Genomic DNA, 17,983 nt, shown 5'->3' with positions numbered 1-17,983 from the left:
TCATTTTGCTTTACTTTCCGCAGGATGGACATATAACTAATACGACCTGACTCGGGAAGGTCTCCTGGTTTGGCTCATAATTACCAAACAAATGCATTTAAATCCACATTGACAATAATATTCATACTAAACACAGTTCGTAACATGAAACTTGTGAAAAACATCAGCAAACTGGAAGAATGATAACACAACAAATAAATGTTACACGAATTCCATGAAGAAAAAAAAACGGGGAAGCGATCCCACATCTCCTATTTCCAATAATATTTCATCCGTTGTCTCATGTGTATAGATAAATGATAATGTGTCATAAATAATAGTCCACATATCATCATCTAAAGACGTGAAATGAAACACAATTGTGTAGAGAAGATTTTAGATCGCAGAAAGCAATGAGAATGATACCATATTAACCTTCGTAAGCCTCTTCACCCCCTTCGTGTTCATACTGTTCATCGTCATCTGCAGTAGCATCTTGATATTGCTGGTACTCGGCCACCAAATCATTCATGTTACTCTCAGCTTCAGTGAACTCCATTTCATCCATGCCTTCCCCGGTGTACCAGTGCAAGAAGGCCTTCCGACGGAACATGGCAGTGAACTGTTCACTCACTCTCCTAAACATTTCTTGAATTGATGTCGAATTTCCAATGAAAGTGGATGCCATTTTAAGACCTCGAGGTGGGATGTCACACGCACTAGATTTCACATTGTTTGGGATCCACTCAACGAAGTATGATGAGTTCTTGTTCTGCACGTTAAGCATCTGTTCATCCACCTCCTTGGTGCTCATTTTCCCACGGAACATGGCAGAGGCAGTCAGATAGCGACCATGACGAGGATCAGCAGCACACATCATGTTCTTGGCATCCCACATTTGTTGAGTTAGCTCGGGAACAGTGAGAGAGATGTATTGCTGGGATCCACGAGAGGTGAGGGGGGCGAATCCCACCATGAAGAAATGGAGTCGTGGGAAAGGTATCAAGTTCACTGCGAGTTTTCTGAGATCAGAATTGAGCTGACCAGGGAACCTTAAACAACAGGTTACTCCACTCATAGTTGCAGAGATCAAGTGGTTCAAGTCTCCAACTGCCAAAACAAAATAAAATTGATTTTTTTCCTCAATAACTGCAGACCTAAGACAGGGTTTGTTTGATACAGAAGATTCTTTGAGAAAAAGGTGATATTTTGTAGGCTTTTACTTTTTAACTAGCACTTAGAAACAACGAAATTAAGAAGCCAAGAGATGCGGCTTTTTAGGCTTTTGGTTTACACTCTTTACTCTTGGCTTCTTAATTTCGTTAGACATACATACACACACACATATATACAAATATAAAAGTGTTGATGCTTTTTCATAGAAATTAATACTTCAAAAGCCTTGGCCAATAAATATTTTCTTAAATAAAGCATTTCTGTATACGAAAAATGTTTCTGTATCCAAGTTTGCCCTAAAGCTTCAAGCCTTTATATGATTTTCTTGAAGTAAATAAATAGGTGCTTACAGCTAGGAGTGCTGAGCTTCAACGTCCTGAAACAGATGTCATAGAGGGCTTCATTGTCAAGTACCATGCATTCATCTGCGTTCTCCACCAACTGGTGCACAGAAAGTGTAGCATTATATGGTTCTACAACAGTGTCGGAGACCTTAGGCGAAGGGAAAACAGAAAATGTAAGCATCATCCTGTCTGGATATTCCTCTCTGATCTTTGAAATCAAGAGGGTACCCATGCCAGATCCTGTGCCGCCTCCCAGTGAATGGCAAACCTGGAACCCTGACCAAGTGAAAACAATTAAAACTTAAAAACTGCCAGCGGAATTCTTGTTTCTATTGGAAGAATATGTCATACTCATGTACAAAAAATGCGATGTGTTAAAACTTAAACAGTACAGTAAATGTCCCAATTATATCGAACCAATGAAAACACACTAAAATCAAATATAATAGCGAAAACTATAAAAACTAATATATGTAATTTGCATCTGGTGAGGAGCTCCCAAGTCCCACTAAAATAAACATGGTTATACACATAGATCTCAATTCAAGAAGACACATTCTGAGAGGCGATTACCAAAATGTGGAAGGGAATCTCACGAACCTTGAATTCTTAAGCATTCTAACCACCTTCTCACACAATCATTTTGTCAAAACACTTACCTCCCAAGAATAAATCTCTGTTTAATGATGTAAAATATCTACCATCACTAAGTAAAACAAGGTCATAAATTCGAACGAATCAATAATTAACAAATGTCCTGATTTTATTTCAAAAAATTCAAAAGAGCACCTGAAAATTACAATAAACTAGTAGCAAGACTAAAGCATTAGTATAATTCCAAATCTATATTAAATTCCCTCCAAACCAAAATCACATGAACGCATTTATCGGTAGGCTCAAGATCTAACAACAATGTGCAAAACAATGCTAACAAGGAACCCAAATGTAAATAATAAATCACATTTTTCAAAAATCGCCCACAAAAACCATAATGCCGCCAAACCACGCACATTTACAGAATATAACCTGCGTCAACTAATTAATTCAGACGAAAACTATCAGGAAACAAGCAAAAGAAGATGAAAACTCGGAATACAAACCTTGCAAGCAATCACAATTTTCAGCCTCTTTCCTGACAACATCAAGCACCGAATCAATCAACTCCGCTCCCTCGGTATAATGTCCCTTAGCCCAATTATTCCCGGCACCAGACTGTCCAAACACAAAGTTATCGGGGCGGAAGATCTGTCCAAACGTGCCGGATCTAATAGCATCCATTGTCCCAGGCTCGAGATCCATGAGCACCGCACGAGGCACATACCTCCCACCCGACGCTTCGTTGAAGTAGACATTTATCCGTTCCAACTGAGTGTCGGACGATCCGTCTCCGCTGAATTTCCCGGTCGGGTCCACACCGTGCTCATCGCAAATCACTTCCCAGAATTTTGATCCGATCTGGTTTCCGCATTGCCCTCCCTGAATGTGCAAGATTTCCCTCATTTCTTCGTTTCCTTGAACCGTACGTTTGATGTGTGAAATGTAGAGTGGCTATTGAGAAGAGGAGTTAACGAAGGAGGTTGATATTTGAAGAAGAAGCTCGTGATTCTCTTCTAAAATCGTGTTTTCAGGTCACAGAGTTGTCAAGAAAATGATTGAGGGAAGGGAAATTGGAGGGAAGGGTATAGAGAGGATACTGTATGGAAAATGAAAAGACCGTGTGCGGGACCCACGTGTAAGATATTATTATTATTTTGTTGGATCCAACAACTCTTCTTTCTTTTTTTAGACCCAATAAACAAACAAACAACCAAACCAAAAAAATACTAATCTAATGGATCCAATAATTTTCTTTTTTTGAGTTATGTCGAGTATTTGCTAAAACAATATTTCTTTTTAATGAATATATTGATTTACTTAGTGATGAGTTTTCCGGTGCCAACTGCAAATGGACAAAATTTTCATGCATTATTGCATGGTTAATTTACATGGAACAAGAATTCACTGGTTCACATAAAAAAAAAAAGATATATAAAATACTGATTTTATCATTCCGCACGGAGAAGCAGAGTTATCAGTTATATAAATATCAAATCTTCTTCAAATTATCAGATAAAAGTTAATTTTTTATAAAAAAAAATTCCTAGTACATACAACGATTCCACATTCAAGATTTGTCAGAATACAATGGCTTGGATCATAGACACTTTCACATAAAGCCAAGTAACTTGATGAAAATCACCTTGTCCAGATTCGAGTCACGCAGTTCGCGTGTAAAAAAACATATAGCAAGAAAACTTTGAATTTTCTATAAGGAAGAAATTTCCTCTGATCAAGAACCCGTTGAGCTATCAGAATTGTCAGTCCAAACTCCAAGCCTGCAACCACCCCAAATTAGAAAGGAAAAAAATTGATTAAAAAAATTGTACTTTGATTTCACTTCCTCATTTGCAGAAAACTATGTTTCATTCTTGGTACCTGGATTTTGCCGTCCGAGGTTCCTGCAAAAAGCTTTTGCCCTTCTGAATCCGTAGCGAGAGACGTAATTCTTGCACTCCCTCCACATCTCATTTTGATATGTGTGATCTTTGTCATTCTTTCTTTTTGCCAAACTTCTATCATCCCACATTTTGTGGCAGCAAGTATGAAGTCATTATTTACAGCAATCTGATGAATGTCAAGGCCAGTTGACAACGACCCAATCACTGCCTTGTTGGACAGCGAAAATACCTTAAAATGCAAACGTCGTTAGAAATATGGTCAGTAAAACTGGATTTAATTTTCACTATGTTTCGGGATTGAAAACAAGTTGAGATACCAAAGAAGTTAACACCTTTCCTGCTGTACCATCAGCCGAAGTTCCACCAGCAAATATGAGGCCACCGTAAATTTCAAGTGAGTGGATTGTTTGTTTGCCTAGTAACTTTTTGGCACCAGAGTAAAATGTTGATGATGTTTGTGTTCTTAAATCCACCTCCTGTTACCAAATTTTGCATACTTTTTACACGAAAACGACTCTTGGAAAACATGATGATCTTGAGTACGTATATCTCGAGAAGTGGATCATGAAGAACGATAGGGAGACAGGTAACTTGGCTATTATGGAAACAAGAAATAAAAGGGATGCGCTCCAAACCAGACATAATTGCACAGACATATGCTTTATTATATTTTGGAGTTGAATCCGTTTACCTGGATTGTGTAGCCAGAGGAACCACAGTAGATTTTATCGCCATGAAAGGCAAGGCACTTGATTTGTTTGTTTAAGTTAACGTGTCTCGGTACGCCCGACCAATTATAAACCTAGACAAAGTTGATGCTTACAACATTAGTATTTTTATCAAAGGTTTAGATAATAAGTGTAAGATTAGCACGCCAACCTTAACTCCATGTCCTTGAGAAGCAAAGCAAGCATAACTAGCATTTGCTGTCAACACAACCACAGATTCTTTCACGTCGTGTACCTGAATACAGTAAATTTCATCCTGTTTGATCGACCAAACCTGTATATGATAAAGAAACACAAATTCAGTAGATGCTATAATTGGGAATTTTCATTCACGGTTTTCTGATAGAGTTTGGAGTCATAAATTAATATATATAAGAAATATGAAGCCTTACACGGATAGTTTTGTCTAAAGATCCGCTGTACAGCTTGTCGTGTAAAGGTGGGACATAAAGGCACGTAACAGCCTTTGAGTGTTCACGAACTTCTTGAATTAATCGAGGAGTCTTCCTTCCAGTGTCCCACACCTGAATGCAGTGGGAAATGTTTATATTAGAAATTGAAAAATATATTATCGAATCAAATGTAAGATAATCAAGATTATTATCCATCTTTATTTCAAGTTTATTTGATATCGTCATTAAAAAGATTTTTGACCATATTCATTATTCATCCAAGAAAAATTTCACCTATATAAAAATGTGATATTTTAAATCTAAACCAAAGAAAATTAATGATAATTTTAACTCTTCGGCCATTTTTCTGTGGATGTGGACCTTTATATCTAAACCATGCAAATCCTATGTTCTGTTCTCTATTCTGTATATTTCTATGGACAAATTCAGCAGGTTCAAAACAAAATTTTGAAAAAAGAATTATCTTGTTGAAATGTAAAGCATATGTTGTTTAAATATCTAAACCATGCAAATCCTATGTTCTGTTCTGTTCTCTATTCTGTATATTTCTATGGACAAATTCAACAGGATCAAACAAAATTTTGAAAAAAGAATATCTTGTTGAAATGTAAAGCATATGTTGTTTAAATGTAAAGAACTGCAGTCTTATGCAACCTCCAACAACCAAGAATCTTGATTAGTAACGTGGCTAAACAACCCCATACACGTGTACTCAAGATGGCAACAAGTAAGCAGCAAAATGAACGGTAAATAATGGTTTTTTCCCTTACCTTTATGGTTCCGTCCGAATGGCTGCTTATCAAGCGATTCTTAATCTGAAGCATAGAGAGAATTTCGCCATTCATGGACACGTCCAGCACAGGGCCCTCAACACAGGACCACAGCTCTGACTGAAAACGATCAAGTGTGTTTAAAGATAAGCCTTACTTTAAATCCCCAACAAGTTAAAGGATGTAAATACACAACTCACCGGATTAATTGATGTCATGTTAATCAAAGCTTTCATTATATCATGTGCCACTGTGCAACTTTTCTTGAGACGCCTCAAGATTTTCCACATACTTTTGGTATACACCGCGACTTCATTCAGTCCAACTGTAAGCATAGTTCACTAATTTAGGTGACAAATAATAAAAGCCTGAATCAATTATCCATTTGATGAATCACATTTACCTGGTTCATTGATGAATCCTCTCACAGCAAGGGCAGCCAGTATTTTGTCCTCCTTGTTCTTCGACGATTGTAGCACGTTGATGAACTTGTCAAGCAATGATTTACGAGCTATGTCCCTTATCCCGCAATCAGGGAAACTGTAAAGCATGTGCACAAGCCATGTGGCCACCACTAGACAAGATTTTGCTATCTCTATTGAATTGCTTGTAAAGCATTCATCCAGAGCTTTAAAAATAGCGCCTTTCTCATGATTCGAAAGTACGAATGCAATTCTCTTCTCCCAAGTCCTTGATGCTCTCTCTTCGTCTTTCTATAATGGGTGATCAAGATTTAAAACGGGCAAAAATGAACAAAATAACAAATAATCAATAAATAACTTCAAAACCAGGCTTCGTAATACCAATGTTTCACTAAATTCTGTTTCTTCGGTCTTCACTTCCTCCCCTCTTACCACGGCAGTATATGGCTGGTCTAACCCTGCCGTCTTTAGCAGCCAAGCATCCATGCATGGCTTCTTTGAAGCTCTTGAATGTCCTGAAAGAGATGATAGTGCACCAAGGGCCATGATTTGAGAAGATGGGAAATCTTTTCTTTGAAGTGCCTCTAACAGTGCTGCCATGGCTTCTTCCCTATAGATACTCATCTTCCGAGGAGCATCCTAAGAAGTAAATTTTTTGATCAAAATTCCTGACTTGCCTCGTATAAATTTTGCTAAATTAGAGATCATGAATAAAAACCCACCAAAAGGTCAAGCTGAAGAACAAGAGTAGCAATGGCAGGCTTTTGCTCCATTGGAGACATTTGCAAATAGACCAAGAGGATGTGCATTGTACTAAACATACCCTCTTCTTTAATCGTTTGCAAAATCTTGTTACTTAGTGTTCTCCTGTAACACAAAAAATGGGGTCGAATAATTTTGAAGATGATGAAAAGGGAAAGATCGAGGACTTAATTTCGAGATGGACTTGTTTGAGATTGAAGGACTGGTGTCATACCGGCTCAACTGAACTAATTCACAGAGAAACTCCACACATAATCCTCTCGCACTATCGTTTCCCCCGTGAAATAACTCGAGAACTAAAGATAATTCAATTTCATTCGCCACCATATTCCTGCAGGTCATATCAATTCTAATGCAACTCAAAAGTATAGATACAACCGCTCGTCTTTCATCAACCCTATTCAGGCAATTCAGCAGAGCCGGGATTCCATTATCGGAGATAACATCCACTGCGTTACGTGACATGTCGCTCTCATCTCCTCCCACAACAATTTGCTCAAGCAATGCTATAGCAGCATCTTTGGGTGCTATAGCAGCATCTTTGGGTGCTATAGCAAATTTAAGATCAGCAGAATCTTCATCTTTGTTCGAAATTATATGTACAAGGGTGAGTATTAAATTGTGAGAAGCAAGATGAGAGAATGATGGCCTGAGCATATACATCAGAGTAGCAGATTCAGCGAGACCTTTCTTCAGTAAATCTGCCAGATAGTAGAAATCCGTGTCAATGCTTGTCAGAAATTCACCAACACTCTCATCCGCTTGAATAAGCTTCGAAAGTATGTAAATTGTTGTTCGAAGCACGTCCTTGTTCAATGATGTCGACAATATTTCCATGAATCCATTTACTATAGTAGGTGAAGATAAATACAAATTAATAGCCGAATCCACATTCGAGTCCTCACAGATGCTGGCTATCATCAAGACAGCAGCTTCACATTCTTGCAAGTCCTCAGAATTACAAAGACACAGAATGTAAGGTTTCAATGCATTGATAACCATTTCAACAGCTGCTTGAGATATCACACTGGTGGGAGATGTGGAAAGTCCGGTTCGTGTGAATCTTTGAGGTTTATGTTCTGTTTCATTTTTGAAGCTCCTGTCACGTGGAAGACTGGACGTGTAAGATAGAATGGATTCTGATTCCATGTTGGTCAAAAAGTTTCGTGGCGTTTCAGAGCATGAAAATTCCTGAGCAAGGTCGGGATGTTGTTCTATCCAAGAGGTTATCAACCTCCTGAGAACATAATTCGTCTTGGGCAGCGAAACAGCGGAGAGAGGCTGTCTAGTAATGGGGCAAGTTGTATTTCCTCTGTTCATCCATTCTTGGATGGCTTTCCGTTCATATGTTTGTCCCGTTTCAAGAGTGACTGGATCATTAAAGATTTGACCAGTGATAGGGCAGACAAAATCTTTTGGGGGTCTTGACCGAGGAGTCACCATCTCGGATCGTGGAGAAGATGCAATGCTCTGGCTTTCTTCATCACCTTGACTTAGAGAATTCCCATGAATACTGGAGATTCAAAATAAACAGATGTTACAAAAGTGAAATACACGTTGAGAAATAGCATAACTGGAGGAGTTACTAACAGCTAAAAACACACCTCTCTATAAATATTTGTCTTACACTTCGTGTATGACCAGTACTTCTATTCGAGGACTTCGCTTGTCCCTGGTTATCTAACAACTTTTAGTGTAAGCCCAAAAATCCAAATGACAAATGAATAAGTATCATTAGTTTTATGTAACTGATACATACTGGCATTTCTCCATCGGAGTCTCGTGAGCTAATGCTTGAATTATCACAGAATGAAAGTGGAGAACCAGGTCGAGAAGTTGAAACCGAGGAATCCTTACGAGTGGAGAGGAGTCGCAACATAGATGTTTGGACCTTTTTAGAACTTGTATCCTCTTTTGGAGAAGAAATATTTGATGGAGGAGGTTTAGGTGAATCTGTCGGAGAGCTATTTCGAGGTGATTGTCCCCAACTTTTCAGTTTAATTAGTTGTCTTCGGGATATAGTTTCCTCATCCTTCTTTAGTCTGATGCTGCTATTAGACACAATTGTGCCATCGACCTTTAGTACACCAAATCCCTTGCCAGCATTATCGTTTGCTCTTTCTTTGGTTCCTGCAACTACATTAGGACCATCGCAAAAATCTTCAGACTCGTCGGGGATTTCCTCCTGAAAAAAGAATGAGTAAAAATCGTGTAAAAGAGACCGTTGGCACCAAAACCTATAGTCCATGCATGGTGTGGTGCAACTTGAATCTCATAAACTATACAATTCTTACCACGTGTCTGATCAATATATAGATTCGATTACTAGTGCAAAACAGTGGAAGAATAGTAGGAAAACACTTCATGATGTTACCTGAGTAGCCCAAGCAGTGAAATTCGCCTGATTCTCCGAAGAGGTTGAAGATATATTCAATCTGTTTAAAACCAAAACTCATTGAATTCTGCTCCAACTTCAACATGATGTCAAACTGTAAAAAACACATCACAGATAAAGTATAAATAACTAAATTTCTACCCGGAAGCTTTCCTCGAATCTTCTTGAGGTCTCATAACTGGAGAAAATCCAGCACTCTTAGGCAGAATCGGACCAAATTTTACGTAATCAGGAATCGGTCGGCTGCTAGTCTCGTGTAGAGGAGTCATTGGTGGCTCTGCAATAGGCAACATAGGAATCACCTTCCTGCTAGTAGCAGGATCATAGTTCATGCAATCCTTATAGTACTTGGCAAAAAGCTTTGTATTATCATCCAAAAACTGCCCATAAAGCTGCTCCAAGTGCTGAATTCTCTCGGCTTGCTCAGGCCTCACGGACAAGATTAAAGATTCATTAAAATACTGATCAAAATCCACAGAAAACGACAAGTCGGACATGTCCGGAATCACATCCATCATTATCCTACTCCTCTCCTCGGAGTACCACCCAATAATCGAGTTCATTTGAGGAAGGAATAGAGATTTCCAAAGCTCAGGAGCAAAATCAATCCGCGAGAAGAAAGGGTCTATCATAAACATCTCTAAAATATGAAGAACCGAATTATTTACATTGTTCCTCAACTTCCACAAGAATGCGAGATTTAAATGAGCCCAAGACGAGAGGTAAAAGTTTGGGACTCCAGCTGTTTTCTGACTTGAATTTAACCTAGCACATACTTGTAACATCTTTTCTGCGTAGTCCAACTGAGCCATCTTAGTTTCTGTATTAGATGTGTTGATTGCTTCCTCAAGAGCGTCAATCCCCCAATCAAGATTTGCTAAAACTGCTTGATCCGAGTACCTTACTTCACTGTCTTTATCGTTGTCTCCTTCCTCGGCCGCTAATCTCTCAGCACATTGTTCTTTGTGCTGAGTTCTTCGATCTTTATCTATTAATCTATCTTGAATGAAACTTCCCACGGTGGTGATCAGTGTTCTAACTATATCCTTTTGGTCCATTTCAAACCTATAACTTCCAGACATGCTTGGAGCAATTTATTCTCTTGACTCAGTCACAGATCACAAATTCATCCCTGAAATTCTTATCCACCTGTTACATTATCATACATGTTCAGTACGTCAAGAACACCTGCCCATTAGTAAATTCCACTCACAATCGGTTCTGAATACTGATAACAAACATGGAATGAGTATCACTTGTTTCCTCAAAGGCTAAAGATCACAGAATCATTTGAGCACTAAGAGCAAGAGCAGTTACAAATACAACATCAAACCTTCGTTGTTGATCTAAATTTTGCAATATTCAATCATCACAAATGCAAACACCGGAGTTCATAATTTGATAAAAGATCAATTTCTACATGTCATTAGCAAATTTCTGGAAACACCTCTAGCAACAGGAATTACAGCATATTAAGTCGCACATCGTTCATGACATAAAATCAGCAGTCGATAGTATATATAACAAATCGCAGAATCGATAATATATGACACCAGAGATAGAAACCAAAATAAAAAAAAATTAGTAAACAGAAGTAGAGAAGAATTGAAAGTTATACACTATGTAAACAAGCAAGAAAACACGAGTAGATCACATTTTAACAGAAAACAGTACCCAACACATTCCTGTCGAGGATTATGCAGAAAACTGTGTTCTTTATCTGTATAAAAATCAGATACAGATACAAAGATCAAAACTTTTAGTGGCGAAAACGAAACTCGTCGCCCACAAAAGTTCAAATCCTAGAGAACTGCCGAGGCGAGGACAAGTGCCCATTTGAACAAGTAACCCAAGAAAATACATAAACAAATAACAAGAATGAATAATGACAAAATAAAATGGAGTCAGTATTAACAAAAAGCCAAATGGGTGGACTTGAAAATGGAGGCCGGCATTTTTTCCAGCCGGCGTTAAGTGATTCATCATCAATAGAAAGCGCGGACTGCGACATTCAAGCTGGATTAATTTTATTTCTTGAGCTTAACTTATATGGGATATTAAATAAAATGAAATTGCAGATGACCGTATGAGACAGACATATTTGTGTCTTTGGCTGTGTTTTTTTGGGTTTGTCAAATCATAAAGTAATCACATTTACGTGATCACTGAATTTTTTTAACATGTTCAAAATATTTGTATCACTGGATTTTGGACGAATATACTTGGGATATGAAAAAAATTGTGTGGTTATTCTAGTCTTTTAAAATATCAAATAATCAAAATTTTAAAAATTAATTGGGCCGATAGAACTTTAGAAAAAACTTGTTTAAGAAATTATCATGGGTCGTATTTTGTGAGACGGATATCTTATATAGATCATCTATGAAAAAGTATTATTTTTTATGTTAAAAATGTTACTTTTTATTGTGAATATCGATAGGGTTGACATGTCTTACGTATAAATATTCGTAATACCGTCTCACAAGAGACCTATTCTCCAACTTTTTTGTTAAAAAAAAAACATGTAAAAGTGAAACAACTTCTTTAGATTCTTATAAGCACATAATACTTTGATATTCGTGATGTTTGATTTTGTATTAACTGATTCTCATATAAAACTCAATTAGTTTGCTTATTTTAATTTTAATAATTAAATTTTACACTGTCCAACTATAATATTTCCGTGATAATATTTGATCACAAAAAATCTTATGTTATATGGTCAATTGTACGAGACAAATATCTTATTTTAATTATTTATAATAAAAAATTAAAATTTAATATATCAAAATATTATTTATTATTATAAATATAAACAAAATTAATTTCTCTTTATCAATAAAGATTCTAGATGGAAGGATCTCTCGAACCAAAACTAAAGATTCCAAGAATTTGGAGCACAGACACGAATGTGGAATTCTAATGTGATGTGTTCTCATTTTATTGTTCCACTTCTGACCCTTTGAACAACCACTCATCCTTATTGCAAAAGCCACAGTTGAAAGACACGTGTCTCTGTCCGCAAAAGCTACGGTTGAAAGACACGTGTCTCTGTTCCAGAAATATTTATCCGATAAAAAAAATTAAATCGCACGAAACTCTACCGGCATCAGAATTTCCCAAAAAATATATTAAAAAAAACTCTTTATTTTGGTTTTTATTCTGTAAAATTTTATGATTTGAGAATATATTTGATATAGAGATATATTGTACTGCAAAATCAGAATTTTATATTCCCCTGAGCTTGGATTCTAAATTTATTCATGTTTAGAAATTAATAACTAACATCAACATAGGAGTAATAATCTGTTTTCATGAATGCAATTAAACCTAATATCTTAGTTCTGACAGTAGAATCACGTCAAATTGAATATCGATGTTAAGCATGTTTTTTTAGCATATCATTGATTGATACATGTTGTAAACCGTTCGATTTGTCAACAACATTGAATTGAATACAGAGATTATTGAGTTTGTATTTATACATAGCCGTAACTAGTTTGTTATATGTTTGTGTCGACATCATGTAATTTGGAGTACGAAATGATTTGTAATATTTAAGACACGTAATTTTTTAAAAAATAATATATATTAGGTCCATTTGCCCCCCACAGCGCGCCACCTCATTAAAAATTTTGGATTTGCTATGAATAGCAACAATTGTGGATTCCATGCATATGACCATTATATATTCCTTCGTTTCGTGCCCACTGCATAAAGCTTTTAGAGGACTTTTGAGCTAATATAATAATACTAAATTAAAATAAGTGTTTTAAAATACTTTGTCAGACGGTCGCTCACTGCTCCAATTTTTAGAAGTTTAGGATACCTCTAATGTTATTATATATAGAATATTTTTATATTTATTTTTTAAAAAATATTATTTCATATTTTTCGATCAATTTATATCGTATAAAGATGAAAAATATACCAATGATTTTTAGTTTAAATATGACATAGAGATATTATCAAAGAAATATGAAACCAAAAAAAATTAACTATTTAGATAAATAAAAAAAAAAACTGCCTAAGCGGGCTGCCTATAAGAATTGTGTTTGGCCTAAGCACCTATACGGCACGCGGTGGATGGCCTTCCCTCTAACACATACTGTTTTTTAGAACATTAACTAAATTTGTGTTTGAATAGAATAATTTAATTCGAATCTAGTTATTTGAACAAGAGAGTCGAAATGATAAATATATCTAGTTTGTATTTCAAAATTCATCACATATACAGAAGTTAAAGGAGTCGAACACAAATGAAATAAGATTACTTATCGCCAACATCTTTCTGATTAATAGTTTCGCCTAAATTATGCTGCAACCATTTATATAATATATGTATGGATATGAATTTTATAAATTATAATTTTATACTTAGTTTAGTTGACTAATATAAAATCTTATTTTTGTCTTTGCTCGAAATTGTCGAGCACAAAATACTGAAATATATATTTGTGTATAAAATATAGTGTTCGTGAAATTTATCTGACTTCGAATATATTTCTGATCTAGATCGAATGAGCTACGTAGAGTGAGTGTAGCTCCCGACATTTAGCTTTGAGCCTCACATTATACATATTCAAAATTTTGACTTAGAGCAGTCATATTGAAACTCCACGCATTCTATAAATTTATAAGATATAAAAGTCAACTTGTTTTAATTAAATATTTCTGATCATACAAAATAATTAAATCATATTATAATGTATAAAAATGGTTTTCGTGATTTTGTATAATGTAAATTTGTAATAGTCAATGAAATTTTGACTGAATGTACGAAACTAACCCTAATAATTTTAAAGGCAAAAACTTGTGTGAGACGGTTTACGGGTCGTATTGTGAGACGGATCTCTTATTTGGGTCACCCATGAAAAAATATTACTTTTTATGCAAAGATTATAATCCGTGAGATGGTCCTCACATAAGACTCACTCAATTTTAAATAGCGGGAGAGCCACAAAATAAAAGTCCGATGAACAACTTGCATTGCCATACTTGACTAAGTCAATTAAGAATTCATTGAATCTTGCGCTCCTAGTTTTGGATATTCTCTATTAGCTTTCCAATAACATTTTTAGTCCGGATTATTGATTATTACATGGTTCAAATTCATCACATGTATATTTTATAATATCGTAAACACTGGATCATATGGCATAAAAAATTCAGCCTCGGATCATTTCATGTTAATAAAAAGAAAACACATCCCACATGCCATGTCGGCTCCCGATGGAACAATTTTCAGGAAAATGACACTTAAAATAAGAAATATATTGAAATATTTAGAGGAGTCTAGACACTTTAGTCCTAATATTCTTAATTACTTGGATTTTCTTTTGTAATGACTCGGGTTCGAGTCTTCCATTCACCTAGATTAGTATATAAAAAAATATTGAAATATTGAGTGCACATATATGTGAATGTTTTCTCGAGCGAGTGAGCAATCAAGAACTCTCGAGGATGACTATTGCTGCTAAATTATACTTGGATTGCTTAATTTTGATATTTTGATTATTTTAAAGTGCAATAATTTTGTGGATTATCATAATGTAAATAAAATTGTACGTTACAATTGCGATAATTTAGTTATCAAAAAACAAATTAACGGAGTGTGAGTTTATGACACCAAAATTATTTGATTTATACCCATTCAACATAGTCCCTAATAATCGGAAACCAAGCCATACCAACACATAAAACCAAATTAAGTTTTGGTTTATTGTTTTTAGTCGATTCTGTTTGAATTGGTTTTTACAAAAACCTAAATATGATTCGGTGCCACTGATATTTGTAGTTAATCGAGAAAAATCGTGATTTATAACTAAATCCTAATCCGTCTAGCATTTTGCGCCACTTTTTTTTTTTTTTTTAAGAAAAAACGTACCGATTGCACCGATAATATTATTCAAGAGTTACATTTATATCTATGTAATATTTCATGGGATGTTGAATTTATTAATTATATAGATAAAGGATTGTTAATTAATTTTTAATAATATAAAAATTCAAGTAAAAATAAAAACGAGTAATAGTGTTGTAATTACTTTGGTTGAATCTCGAACAAGTTGTTTTAATTTATTAAAATATCAACCAAACCGCACCGTGATCACTCATAGTACGAATTAACTTATTTATATTTGTTGTGGTATTTGTTTTTTTTCTTCGTAATTTAAGTGGCAAATACAGAACTCGTTTTCACTGATCAAATTCAAACTCTACTTGGATTATATATTTTAAATATTCCCTATTTCCAATTATTATTTAATCCGAAAAATATTTATATAAATATATTAAATTTATTACCTATCTAAATAATTCATTTACTTTGATTCAACATTTAATTTACTCACTATCGATTGATCAATGTAAATAGTGATTAAACATCATATACAGATAATAAATTATAAAATAATAATAAATAATTTTACATCTTTATATAGAGAGAATTAAAAATATGTATTTATTAGACCATTATATTTAAAATAAAAATTCATAAATACTGCTTCAACCCAACGCAAAAGCTGACACCTGGTTGGAGCATTAAATCATCTTCCTTCTAGAATCAGTGGGTTGCAAAAACCACATCTACGTTTCATACGAATCTTACATGTATAAAAAAATAAATATACTGTCTAAGTTTTATTTTTTATTTATAATACTTAATTAATAATTCATCCACTATCAATATTACACATGTAGATGCTCACAATAACGTTAGTCATTTTACAATGATTATATGGATGAAATATGAATTTTAAAAAATTGAGTTAGATAAAAGGTTTTAAATAAATGTAGGGTTTCTAAGACATTTTCACTTATTTATATATGTGAAATGAGTTTGACTCGATTTATATTTGAAGTGAAAATAACAATTTTAACAAAGAATATAATATATTTTCATGAACCAGGTCATATAAAAAATCAGTCTCATAAAATTAATTTGTGAAATAGTATCATAAAATTTGATGATAAAATAACGAGATTCATAAATTTTCAATATGAATAGAGTCATTCGTTGATCGAATCATCATAAATTGCACAACACATATTCCATATAAAAGCACTCGCGGGCTTTTAATTGATTGTATAATCAAGAGCTCGATTATCATATTATATAATATATAAAATTAGGTAAAAATAAATAAAAAATCATGCAAGTACTAACGACACATGAACAAATAAAAAATATGAACTCAAACAATAACTTTGAAATTATAAAATTTATTATGAGAAGGTTTTATCATTACAATCTAATATATAAATTTAATCACTCTTATTAAAATCATACTAAACATTAAATATAATATCCTACATCTTATTTATTCTTAACTTATCCTTATATTATATATCACATATTTATCCTATCACGTGTATCAAACTATGCCTAATAAAACTAAACTTAAAAAACTCAGTGAGCAAATAAACTTGATTAAGATAATTGATGGAAAAAATACTATGTTTAACGTGGATCACCACGAAAGTGCAACAAATCTAGAATCTAGCCACGTCATGTCGAAATTCAAATCTAAAAACTGTGTTCCTAAAAAAATAAATAATAAACCGTGGGCAGCAAATACACAATTACTGACTCAGCAAAACCTTCCATTTTATCCACACAATGTGCATCCATCCACCATGTTCAAGTGGATAAGCTTTATTATCACACGCGTCATCCGTGGTTCATCGATGGCCCACACACAATTTCATCTATAAATAAACTATTCTCAAAATTCATTTCCATTCATCCAATAACAATTCTAATCTTCCTACTCATGGCCTGCACATCGTCGTCTCTCTCAAGTCAAATAATGGGTCGCAGATTCTCCGCCTCTCCGGCTCCGATTTCACCGAATCAGCTCAGTTTCCGTCGCCCGATCCAAATATCAGCCGGTTACGCCACCGCCGAAAGGACATGGGCTCCTCAAGTAGCTCTGCAGACTTCGTCGTTTTACGATGTCCTTGGGATCCAAGCCTGCGCCTCGGGTCAGGATATCAAGTCAGCCTATAGGAAATTGGCGAGGGTCTTGCATCCCGACGTCGCGCCGCCCAGCGGTGGAGAAGACGGGAAATCCACTTCCGACGAGTTCATGAGATTGCACGCGGCTTATGCGACTCTTTCTGATCCGGAGAAGCGTGCGTTGTACGATATCACGCTTTCCCGGCGGATGAGGAGGGAGGCGCGGCTCGCGGTCGGTGCTTCGCCGGTGATGAGTCGGCGGAGGCGGAACTGGGAGACTGATCAGTGTTGGTAGATAAAACGATTATTTTAACCATAGCCCTTGTTTTTAACCTTGGGTATCCCCTGTATATATATGGTTCGATTCAGAAGGGGAAAAAAAGAGTGTTTTACGCAGTTAATTTTGTAAGATTGACTAATATGTAAATATCTGGGAAGAAAAAGGAACGATCAGCCTGTAAATCAAACTTTTTTTTTTAATGTTTATGTGATTTATATAATAGTAACTAATTATTAAATTTCATTTAGTATCTATA

General features: G+C 35.1%; 3 protein-coding genes across 4 annotated transcripts; 1 reads left to right on the top strand and 2 right to left on the bottom strand.

The window, feature by feature from the left end:
* Positions 1-80: 80 nt before the first annotated feature.
* Positions 81-3,151, bottom strand: LOC140825741 (tubulin beta-6 chain-like). The gene is made up of 3 exons (XM_073187689.1): positions 2,600-3,151; positions 1,506-1,775; positions 81-1,089 (listed from the first exon to the last, which is right to left on the bottom strand). The coding sequence occupies exons 1-3, from the start codon at positions 2,997-2,999 to the stop codon at positions 410-412; spliced, it is 1,350 nt and encodes a 449-aa protein (XP_073043790.1). The 5' UTR covers positions 3,000-3,151; the 3' UTR covers positions 81-409.
* A 457-nt stretch (positions 3,152-3,608) lies between these two features.
* On the bottom strand, positions 3,609-11,550 carry LOC140825740 (putative E3 ubiquitin-protein ligase LIN-1). Of its 2 annotated transcripts, none has more exons than XM_073187687.1 (17): positions 11,162-11,550; positions 9,629-10,636; positions 9,467-9,527; positions 8,852-9,277; positions 8,697-8,764; positions 7,307-8,605; positions 7,053-7,197; positions 6,712-6,969; positions 6,312-6,621; positions 6,109-6,233; positions 5,909-6,028; positions 5,118-5,249; positions 4,877-4,999; positions 4,689-4,799; positions 4,315-4,473; positions 3,975-4,226; positions 3,609-3,874 (listed from the first exon to the last, which is right to left on the bottom strand). In XM_073187687.1, the coding sequence occupies exons 2-17, from the start codon at positions 10,567-10,569 to the stop codon at positions 3,857-3,859; spliced, it is 4,548 nt and encodes a 1,515-aa protein (XP_073043788.1). In that variant the 5' UTR covers positions 10,570-10,636; positions 11,162-11,550; the 3' UTR covers positions 3,609-3,856. The 2 variants fall into 2 exon arrangements, with proteins under 2 accessions (XP_073043788.1, XP_073043789.1); XM_073187688.1 differs by having other exon boundaries at positions 3,610-3,874; positions 4,330-4,473; positions 11,162-11,549.
* A 5,748-nt stretch (positions 11,551-17,298) lies between these two features.
* LOC140828684 (chaperone protein dnaJ 11, chloroplastic) lies at positions 17,299-17,742 on the top strand. The gene has a single exon (XM_073191610.1). The coding sequence runs from the start codon at positions 17,299-17,301 to the stop codon at positions 17,740-17,742; it is 444 nt and encodes a 147-aa protein (XP_073047711.1).
* The last annotated feature ends 241 nt before the right edge of the window (positions 17,743-17,983 follow it).

The sequence above is a fragment of the Primulina eburnea genome, chromosome 3, assembly GCF_022965805.1.
Source record: "Primulina eburnea isolate SZY01 chromosome 3, ASM2296580v1, whole genome shotgun sequence".
Lineage (NCBI taxonomy): Eukaryota > Viridiplantae > Streptophyta > Magnoliopsida > Lamiales > Gesneriaceae > Primulina > Primulina eburnea.
This window is presented reverse-complemented; position numbering and strand designations above follow the sequence as displayed.